Source organism: Salvia hispanica, chromosome 4 (assembly GCF_023119035.1).
Source record: "Salvia hispanica cultivar TCC Black 2014 chromosome 4, UniMelb_Shisp_WGS_1.0, whole genome shotgun sequence".
NCBI lineage: Eukaryota > Viridiplantae > Streptophyta > Magnoliopsida > Lamiales > Lamiaceae > Salvia > Salvia hispanica.
In genome coordinates this window covers 50,946,700-50,958,731 of record NC_062968.1, presented here as the reverse complement: position 1 = coordinate 50,958,731, position 12,032 = coordinate 50,946,700, and the positions used below count along the sequence as shown (strand labels likewise).

Below are 12,032 nucleotides of genomic sequence, written 5' to 3'. Positions count from 1 at the left end.
TGCCAGCAAGAGAGGCATAGTATTTGTACAGTCACAAAGAGGTACAGCATTGAATAGAATCTTTGTACATTGAGATTTCATCCACACAATGATACTTGAACAACATACATCCTATGATTTGATGCAAAAGGATGGCTACAACACAGCCATACTCAAACTGCTTCTTTTCTAAAAACAAACAAAAAACATAAAATCACACCACTTACCACACTAGTAAGTCCAATTTTCCACTATTGATACCAACTTTAAACTGCTTTGACAGCTTGGAACCTGGGTTCTTTCGGAAGAAACTTCTGCTCAGCATAAACAGACATGTAGTCTCCAAACACGAACCTAGGATACTCGGCCTCGGCCTTCTCAGCGAGCAGCTGAGGGGCTGGGTGGATGGTGGCCTCGGCAGAGGGGTTGTAGAAGGAGGCAATGGACCTTCTGTTGCCGTGTGGTGTGGCGAGAATGCGGTGCCAGACGCTCTTGTACCTCCCATTGCTCAGCACCTCCACCTGATCGCCGGTGTTGATGACGATGGCATTTTTGAGGGGCTGCACGTCCAACCACACTCCATCTTTCAAGATTTGGAGGGACTCCACCTCATCATCTTGGAATAGAAGTATCACCCCTCCTGCGTCCGTGTGGGCCCTCAGCCCGGCCACCTTCTCTGGCTTTGGGCACGGTGGGTAGTGGCTCACTTTAGTCCCGAAGAAGGCTGCATCTTCTTCTTCTTCTTTTCCGCCGTTGAATGCTTTTTTCATGTACCCTCTTGGGAGGCCTAAGTTTTCATCCATTGTTTCCATCACTCTCACAGCCAGTTTCTTCAGTTCACTTCTGTATTCCATCATGGTTTCTCTGTTGACATAGGAAAAATAATAAAGTACCAGATTAATAAAATAGAATATTCTAATCAAAAGCCGATTTTTGCCAAAAGAGTAAATTGCTAGAAAACCCATAAAGTTTGGCTATTTGTTGTGTCGAAAATTTAGGCTACTATATTTTGGCTTCCAAATCATATAGTACTACAATTTATCATAAGAAAAATGTCAATTTATGATGCAATCAACTATTACTAAAAGTTGCGGTATCAACCAGAAATTGACCAAAGCAAAGATTAGGTTACCTGAAGCCAGTAGTTTTGGAAGGCCATTCATCAGCATTGTCATCAGTGAGCAAAAACACATCTTCCCAATCAACATCATCAATCCTCTCATCATAACTATCCTTCTCCATCAACTCCTTCAACTTCTTCACCGGCTCCGACTCCCCGAAACCGGCCTCTCTCTCCACTTTATAGCATTCTGACGCCACCTTCTTCACCCTCTCCAACAGCTCCTCAGATATCCCATGATTCACCAACTGTCACAATCATCAAAATGTTGTCATTTTTAGTCATTCAATCAATTAACATTCATTAATTACAAATGTTAGTAATTAGTTAATTACCTGAAAGAATCCCCACTCTTCACAACAATGAGCAATCTCAGCAAGTGTCTTGCTCCTCTCCTCTCCCTCCGTCTTCGAGAAATCAATAACCGGAATCGCCATTGATGACACAGTACAACTTATTTTATGTTCTAGTTTTTCAAACTGTATGAGCAGTATACTTAACTGTGAAGGCCTATTTATAGTATGGAACGGTTGTTAATTAGGAATGTCAGCGGTTATGTTTATTTAATTAATTTATGTCCAATAATTACGTTTTAATATTTAAATTGGAATCATGCAATGGACGGTGACACTTTGTCAAAGTGTCGAAAATGTCAATGTAAATTGTTTGGTGAATCAGATGTTTGGTATTCCACAACATAAGCAATCTCTGCCGACTCTATCTTTCATTTTCGTATCGTGCTTCAATCTCATATTTTATACCATCAACTTCGTGTACATGTCATTTTATGATATTTTTAAAAAGTCAACTTGGTTTTGGCCAAACATACGAGAAATTTTTTGTATACTCTACATGAGAATCAATTTTGCTTACCATAGTGTCTCTTTAACGGTGTTATGGAATTTTAATTTTGTGTAATACACTCTCTCACTCTCGGTCTCAAATAAAATGATGTATTTTCTTTTCGCATGAGATTTGAGAGAGTACTAATATTTATCTTAAAAGAAATGTACTTATCACTTTAAATGGGACATCCTAAGGAAATTCAAACACTTTCGTGAAACTGAAGGAATGTATTATACAATGATAGACCACACTTAGCGTGCTATCAGACTGCCACACATATTCTCCAATAGTAGTTCTTGTTGATTTTGTTAAAATTGTTAGAAATTATTTGTAGCTCTTATTAATTGACACAAATGAAGATTAATTGTCAGAACATGGAGGATTAGGTTTCTGATAAAGAAACAATTGCTTGTACAAAAGAGTGATGGTTTACGTAAACACAATCTTTAAGTTTAAGATATAAATATATTATTGATATGAATTGTATAGTACTCCTATATGATACTAGTGTATTAATTTTAATACGTATATACATATTCACTATAAGTTCATAGATTAAATTAAATAAAGTAGGAGTATTAATTTGGCTATAGTTTTTTACTACGTCCAGTCCACCCTCAAGATACAATTTCATAACTGCCTCTTGTTAAGATATTTTCTACTAACCTTTTTAAAATACATCGTGACAAATTCCAATCATATTTTAGTGACGGTTTTAGCTTTAATTACAAATACGAGTAAAGCATACTCAAGAATCAGGCCTTATAAATTAAGTTGGTGACAATTAGAGATCGAACTAAAATTAACATTAAGACGATCTTTTTGAGGATGAATAAGTTTTATTTATCAGCTTGATTTTAATTGGTGGCTTTATATAATTGATTATTTGCATAAGTAATAAGACCATCTGCATCGGTGTCTCGATGTGGGCTCGGTCTCGTCCCGGCGAGACGAGATTGCATCGAGACACCGATGCGGGTGCTCCGTCGCGTCTCGTAGCCCGGGGGGAGGGTTGGTTGGCGGGCTGTCTCGCCACGCGCGTCGGCCACGTGGCAAGCAGCGGTTGGGGCGTGACGCCCACTCGCCGGCTCTTGAATGGGTGTCGATTTTAGGCTATTTATTATTTTATTTTTTTAATCTGAAAAAAAAAATTGACCATTTTTTCGGCCATTTATTTTACCGTTTTTTTTACAGATTTTTTTTTCTTTTTTTCTCACATTCATCTATAAATAACCCAATTCCCCCACCATTTTTAAGATTTTATAATTTAAGTGTGCAATTTTTAATTTCTAGTATTTTAAATTATGTGTTTTTTATTTTTTTAAAGATTTTAATTATGTGTATTTTTATTTTTTAGGATTTTAAATTGTAATTTTCTTTTATTTAATGAAGTGTGTTTTTATTAACTGAATTTATTGGAAATAAAAATAAAAAAATGAAATTGAATGAATAGTTAAGGGATGAGATGGAGTAGATGGATGCAGATGTTGTCTTTTAGTTAAGAGATGTGGTAAAAAGTGCAGTGAGGTCCATGAATAGTTAAGTAATGAGACGGTTAAGAAACGGTATTAAGACATGGATGCGGATGGGCCCTAACGTTTTATTACCTGCAACTTCTGCCGACTAATTCTTCCACCATTAATTGGCCTGACTTCTTACAACAAATTAAATGCTCTCCTTTTTTATGATGATATATAATGTGTATATTAAAAACAATGAATTAACTTATTTGTAGCCGTGGTCTACGGATTAAGAAAGAGGCTTTATCATATTTAATTATCGAGGTCAAACATTATTTAATCAACAACGTACATTTGCCAACTCCTTATTCTTTTTTGATTAATAGATAATCGCAATTAAGGTAAATCATATTCGTGTGCAACATGTTGACAGATAAAACTACATTTGAAAAGTTCAAATGTGATGGAAGCATAAATATATAAAGGCGTTAGTGAAATTCGAGCTTCTGATATATATATTTGACGTCGATGAGAATTTATTCAATATTTCAATTACTAGCCCGTTCAAAAGGAACAAATTAACAACTCCTTATTCCGCATGGTTATAAAGTGATGTATTTCAATGAACAAGTCTCGTGGTATAAATCTATATTATGATGATTAATGCAATGATATTATATTAGAGGGAAAGTTGCATCTTATGTGGGTATTATCTATAACATGGCCATGGACATGCATGTGGGGTCAAATTTAGGAGGTTGAAGTTTGTCAATGATTTTTAAGTTATTTTATAGATAATTGTGTTGACATAATTAGAATTCAATATATTATAATATTATATAAAAGTGAGACTCATGTTTTATAGAAGAATTTCACTATATTATACATTTCTTAAAATATATATTGAGCTAAAAATATTTTAACTTGTGTATAGAGAAAGTATATATGAGATGATTAATGTTTTAACTTGTGTATAGTGAGAGTACATATGAGATGATTTTGTAGAATGTACAAATATGTTTTGCATAATATATAGCATCAAATAATTCTAAATAAATTGTTCTGCAGAATGTATTTTACTTAATACTTATGTGAATAGATGATCAATTATACTCCATACGGCAAACATGAATGCACGATGATTATTTCATTGACCATACATTTTGTGACATCATGCATGATACCCCAAAAATAGTACTGTTACACGCAAAGGTATACAACTATATTATATACACGCAATTTTCCATACAGTTGACTTTATTTGTTTATTTCCTATATATTTAAAATATCTGTCACTGTATGCTATCAATTTCATCCGATCATCCATAGAATTATTTATTATTTAAAAATTGTTCAATATAGAGAAGAATGCAACTTCATTTTCCTGGTATAATTAGTGGAATATTTCCGAATTAACTTTTTGGATTTTCTTTGTAGCCTACTAAAGCCAACATAGGACAAATTTAAATTCTAAAAAAAGATCGATTGATCCAGGGTTATAATTTAGTGTTGTTTTCCTTCGTAAATTTTATGTTTTCATGCTATTTATGATTATCGGTTGCATGTGTGAATTGCGATGGATGCTCCTTTGACCTTTTGTTTCTATTGCTACTTTCGTCTGTAGTAATTTTGGAGATAGAATGTTTGCTTTTATTTTTCATATATTTCATTGTTTTTGTCAAAGAAATGTGAACCCGCCATTTCAAATGCTCAATACAAATGTGAATGACAATGTGAATTGTAATCACACTACTTACTATACATGGCGGAAAAGAACCGACAAAGAAAACCCACAACGGAGTTTATAATTTGCCCGACCCATTACAATAAAATTAAATAACTAAATCACAGTACTTACAATACTACTCATGATGCTAGTAAGTCTCATTTCCACTATTTGTCGTATCTTCAAACTGTTTTGACAGCTTTGAACCTAGGTTTCTCTGGAAGAAACTTCTGCTCGACATAAACAAACGTGTACTCACTTCATCATAGTTTCAGTTTTTTCTGCTCGACAAACTTCTGCTAAAACCAATTGGTGATAGGAGGAGGGCCCATGAGACTTATATACTAGTTTCAGTTTTTTCTTGACACCGATGTGGGACAGTCATATGTTTTATTTTTAGTTTAAATTGCCAACAGAATCAACCCTACATTGGTTAATACTCTACCAACCTTAGATAAATTAATGGATAAAAGATTGATTTGTGCACATTTAAATAGTATAGATTGAGTTTACTAGATTTTGATTGGTAATTTGGTATAACCGTATAAGGAAATAATTGTCGAGATGTTTGGGCCTATATTCTATAACCCCTAAAACAGGCCAGATATAGGCCTTTTGATTTTTTCGGCCCAATGTTTTACATAGGCTAAGATTTTAGTGAGGCCCAAATTGAGAGGATTAAGGGCATCCAGCCATCCACGACCATGACATGGTTGTGGTGCCGCACGCAATAGGGGTTGGGCTGGGGCTGGATATGGACATATGGTTGGAGGGGCACCGGGCCGAGTGAGTGTTAGACGTTGAATATTACCGCCCTTATTTTATTTTGAAATGTTGATGGATATGAATCTCGTGACCAATTTTGTTATCGAATTGTGTTGTTTAAGAAATCGATGAGTGTGATGGATATTGTTGTTGGAAAAATAGACGTTATGTATGTAAGTATTTGGAAATAATATCGAAGTAAACAAGAGTGGACCATGCATACGGTCACTAAACTTTGCATTTTGTACGTTAATATTCCCTGGACTTTAAAAATATCGTGGGCAGTCCTTGGACTAAGGTGCAATCACATTTGTGGTACTTTTTCACTATTTATCACAATTTTTTACCAAAGGCTCCCACCTGCCTCCCTTCTCATTTCAGAAATTTCAGAGCCATCACCGCCTTCCTCCAATCGCCGGTGTTAGAGCGCCTCCGTCTTTATCTCTTCCACGCATTTCCCTCTCCTGTCACCCCCCAAATTACTGTTTTCATTGGGCTCAAATGAAATTAGCTTTCGGCCCAAAACGAATTAGCCACTTGGCTACAAAAGGATTAATTTGGGTGAAAAAGACTTGTCAAATAAATTGGTTCAAACAAAGAATAAAAATTCTTCTTCATCAGAAAACTGATAGGCCCAACATTGTACTTCATTACTTTTGGATCGATTGAAGAACACATACTATAAATTTAATCGCCCAAATGAAACAAAGGCAAGAGAGAAAAAAAAACCTTCAGCTTGAAAAATAATGTCAACAAAAGGAAAGAAAAAGTCAGGGTGTTACGTTATACTCCCTCTGTCCCATTAAAAATGAAATATTTTTCTTTTTTATTTGTCCCATTAAAAATGAAATGTTTCCTAAAATAGAAATAACTCTATCTCTACTTTTTCATCTCTCTTACTTTACTCTCTCCTCATCAACTCACAAAACAACACTATAAAAAATCTCGTGCCGATTTCCAAAATGTTTCATTTTAAGTGGAACGGGGGAAGTATTTCTCTGTGAACGAGACTATCAGTTGCAAGTGTGATTGGTTTGTGACTTCTTTATAGTAATTTAGGATAGAACGTTTGTTTTTATTTTTTTTCATATATCGTTGTTGTTGTTTTTTTTTTTTTTTATCTCTATTATGAATCGTCTCAATATCGCTACTTTTGCCAATTTTTTTGCTTTGAACATTTCTTTTATATAAAAAAATCCTCTAAAAAAACAAGAGTACTTTATATTCAAAAGTACCATATTTCCAATGCTAACTTATCTCCATCACTTTCTGAAAAGAGCATTAGTAGTGCAATCTATTTAATATCACGCCCAAATATATTATTTTAAAACATAAAAATAACAAATACTCCCTTCGTCCCAGTTTTATAGTCACATTTTGCCATAAAAGTTCGTCCCACATTTATAGTCACATTTAGAATTTTTCATATTTGGACATAAAATTTTACCCCATTATTCACTAAAATTACACCCAAATGTCATTATCAACACAAAAATAAACCAAAACAAAAATAAAAAACCAAAAAGTCAACAAGGGACCCACCTTCAACTAACTCACTTCATTTATTACACACTCCTTCATCTCACTTCATTTATTACACACTCCACTATCTCATTTCATTAATTACACATTCCACCAATTCCTTAAAACCCGTGCCCTAACTAAATGTGAATATAAATTTGGTACGGAGTGAGTAATAAATAAAATAAAAATAAGATCGTGAATCACTCACGTGTAATTCTAGTGTTCTTATCGGAAAAATCTAGTAGTCCATTCAATTAACAAAGACAAGAATCTTACACCATTATTAAAGTGAAAATTTTAATTTATTGAAAAAGTGTTGATTAAATGCATCGCACTACTGAAGGTGAAGCAGCAGCCGCTCTGCCGCTGGCCGCCGCTGCGGCGCCCACCACCATCCTATATAAAGGGTTTTCAAATTTCTCGTAAGTTCATATATATATATTATAGTATAAAAGAAAATATCATCATTTAACTGAAAATCGCTACTATAATATACTCCTATTTCATTCAGATATTTTCATGGTGGGACTATGGGATGGTTGCAGTCAAATTCAAAATTCATCATTTTACTGATTAATTTTTAAAATTATGGTACATGAATTTGATTTGGCAGAGTATTTTGAAATTTTCCATGTGTATTGAATTATACTTTTAGAAAATATTTTATTAATTTATCTTTTTAAAGGGTCACCTTTGGCCTTAATGCATATATCAATTCCATGCTCCTTATCTATTGAGGTCGTTTAAGTGTATTTTATTACAAATATGATGTCGGCTAAAATATGTTGATGTCATATGATGTATGGGGATGATCTATGAAACCTTATTTAAGCCTTTTATCTTTTAAATTAATATTTAATAAAATAAGATAATATGAGATATGGAACACGTTGACTTAAAAAAATGACCCATGCCTATTTTTGGTATATAAGTATGATACTATAGAGTGGAGCACTAACTTTAATACTCCTATTTTCTAATTTCAACTCTCAATTATCAAACAAAACGTGGGTGTATAGACTTTTACACTATTGATTATTCCATGCAACTTGGATTATTTTCCCATAACAAATTTTAAAAAGCGGAAAAGCAATTTTAAATTTTAAAAATAAAAATAGTAAAAGAAAATACATGCATGGGAAACGCATTCTAGGTTGTATACATGAGAAACCTTGGTTTATTTATACACTCTCATTTATGTGTAATTAAATTTGGGTCATGAAGTAATTTATTTATAACAATCAAGTCTCTTGATTAGTTTCATCTATGTCAAAATTAGTCCTTACTTTCGATGTATCATTTCTACATGGATAAAAGTATAAGGCCTTGAATATTACAATAATGACTCAATTTTGATTATTTAAATATCAACATAAAGACATAAGTTTATCAACAGAAGAAGATTGATAAATTTATGTATTTGTGTTAATATTTTTTACATACAAAATTTATACTGTATTAATTATTAGTTATTACTATAACTTAGTTAGTATTGGATCACACACCTATATATGTATATATATTTGTATATCGACTAAATTTTAACAAACAAATGAGTGTAGCACGCATGTGCCTAAGCGAAACTTTAAAGTGTGAGAATCCAAATATGTGTTTATATATGTGTTGATTTAACGGTAAATGAATTATTGTTTAACAGAAGAGGTCTGATATATGTTCAAATCCATTGTGTCATTTATTCATAACGTATAGCATTTGTAGTAGTAAACCAACCATACACGTCCCCGTCCATATAATTAATTCCAATTTTGAATTGGTTTAATTAATGTGAAAGTTGTTAGTGCAATAAAAAAAGGTCTCCTAATCTATACTTGACACCTCAATATTTGTTTTATCGACAATTCAAACTCATGTAATGGACCATCCCGTGACTTGATTAAGAAATTGATGAATAAGACAAGATTCCATCTAATTATGACTCTTTTTTATTATTGTGTGAATAAAATATACTCATTCGTCTATAGTACATTCATTTTATATATGTTTATAAAAACATCAAGCCAAAAGGATGACGAATGATAGTGCAAAAGCAATTCAGAACATAAGCGATAACAAAATTAGCATATCGACAAAAGCTGCGTTCTAACTCATTGTATGCGATTTTGGCAAAAACAAAGGAATGCATATGAGTTGATCAAGTCAAGATTCTCTAGTGGAAACTTTATTAGTGAAGATAAGTTGATGAATGGTGGTAATGAATCGATCATAGTCTTTTATCATCTTTTTAATAAGAGGTTGTGATATGATTTTCTTCTCCATCCATCATAGTGGGTGGGTGAATGAGAATCACATCTAATGCTGTCTTTGCCTCAAATAGGAAAGGGTGGTTCATTGCCTTGGCATCATTGCAAAAAGGCTACAACATTGTTTGTCATGTAGCTTTTGTCACTTCAATCACAAACCATCATCTAAAATGGTGGGTTGAATGTATGTGAAGACTAAAGATATTCATGCATTCAATAATTAGCTATTGATAGAAAGTGGTGCACAAAAGACTACTAGGTTACTAAGAAACTTCCTTATTTCACAACAAGGTTACTGTCACTTCTTTGGTAGGCATGATGGAATATAATCAAGTCTTGGTGGATCTAATTATAATTTCAGACATTCGATGATAAAATTAACTCAGGAAGGCGGGTAAACAATTCTAGATAATAATCTTTAATAATTCAAATTTACTACTACAAATTAAAAGGCTAAAACATTAGTTAAGTGTTTTACAATATTGGTCTTTTTGCAAATTTGAAATTTATTAGCAATTAATACTTTTAACACATTTCCGCTTATGAGAATATTTTTGTAATAAATTTGGTGATAGCTGAGGTTGTGAACTCAAAAGTTCACCTATTATATCAGCATGAATGTTATAAAATGTCTAACCAAATTTTGAAAGATTTTCATATCTATATATTGTTGATTGCTAAAGATTAACTTGTGTTAAGATCGAATAGACCAAGATTACTTGACATTAATTTTGTCACATATAGAAACTAATTTTGCTTGTCATTATCTTATAAGAGCATCTCCAATGGCCTAGCAGGCCGGCTAGCCGCTCCGCGCGCGCTGGTCGGTCCGCTAGCCGACCATTGGGACCGGCGAGCGCGAAATCGCGAGCGAATCGGCTAGCCCACGCCGATTCGCGGGCGCTGGCCGCCATTGTAGCGAGGTGATTGGCTAGCGATCGGCTAGCCCCCTTTTTTTTTTATTATTATGTAAAAAAAAATACTTTTTTTTTAATTTAAATAAAATTATCGCATTTTTCTGTATCTGTGTCGTAAATTTAATTCCGTATTTTGCGTGATTGTAATTTATTTGTTTTTTATAATTTTGTTGGCCTATGGCTTGGCTATTGTTTGTCCAGTTTCTTGTCCTGATGATGTAGCAGGTGGGGTTTCTTGTCCTGATGATGTGGCAAGAGAAATTTTTGGCTAGGCTATTGCTATAGCTAGCCTAAAACCATTGAAAATGCTCTAAAGTAACATATCACCCAATTAACATCATTCACTAAGATTAATCATTTTTATATTCTTCATCAAACTCAACACCACATATATTAAGAAAATCCTGAGTACTATCTCTAAAGAAATCAAAACTACCATTACGATTATTTAAAAAGTTAATTTTGCTACCTTTTTATACGTGGAAATGTTAGAATCGTCGACTGCAAATTAGTTTGATATTAGTGTCCACTTTAGATCAAATCCACACGAATTTGATTTTTGAGTTACTCTCAAAAGGCCTCAAACTAGTGGTTGAACAACAGTTTTACATGACTTCCAACTTCCCTCCATTCTATGTAGTATGAATTTGCAACCCAACAGGTAACGCTCAAATCAACCAGCAACAATATATACAGGACAAAGACAATAGTATAGTAGATCGTCGAACTAATCTATCGCATAAAATTAAAGAAACCAAAATTCGAGGTACCAGACTCTATCATCAGACTATATCTATAATGGTAGGGGGAAAGTAAAAAACCAGTTATCACCACCAAATTAAAGATAGTGGAGTATATTAGACTTGCTTTAAACTCTATCAGTATTAGTTTGTGGCCTTAATTACAGTTAGGTTTACACATTTTCCTAGCTACTAAGTGAAAAATTAGCTTCAATTCAAGAAAACACGCGCGCGTTAATAATTAAATTTTGAAACTTGAAAAACTTTATTAACAAATTGATAACGAATTTTTTGTACCTAACTCAAGAATTATTTTGCTGGGTTCCATGATATATTTTTCTTTCATATGTATAGCTTGACACATTATGGGATTACATACTGTCAGTCTGTAACCAAATTGATGTTCGAATTATGGAATATATCTTGTTCAGACGCGCGACAAGTAAGAATGACAATTGCTGTCTGCTCCAAAACACTTTATAGTATATTTGTCACAAAATTGATTATTCCCCAAATAATTTTGTTAGGTACACAGGATCCTATGTCTTAATTTAGGTAACCTATTTTTCATTTTTTTAGTTTTTCAATCAATAACTAATTATTAGGATGACTTAAATCAAAGTTGGAGTGTAAAATTTTCTAAATTATTGTTCTATTAATTTATAATAAATAATTATAATAGAAAATAAATTTT

The 12,032-nt window shown here is 33.1% G+C and overlaps 1 protein-coding gene across 1 annotated transcript; it reads right to left on the bottom strand.

Annotated features, from left to right (window-relative positions):
- Positions 1-1,570, bottom strand: LOC125219632 (1-aminocyclopropane-1-carboxylate oxidase 5-like). Its single transcript, XM_048121658.1, has 3 exons — positions 1,435-1,570; positions 1,112-1,347; positions 1-843 (listed from the first exon to the last, which is right to left on the bottom strand). The coding sequence occupies exons 1-3, from the start codon at positions 1,534-1,536 to the stop codon at positions 246-248; spliced, it is 936 nt and encodes a 311-aa protein (XP_047977615.1). The 5' UTR covers positions 1,537-1,570; the 3' UTR covers positions 1-245.
- Between the last annotated feature and the right edge of the window lie 10,462 nt (positions 1,571-12,032).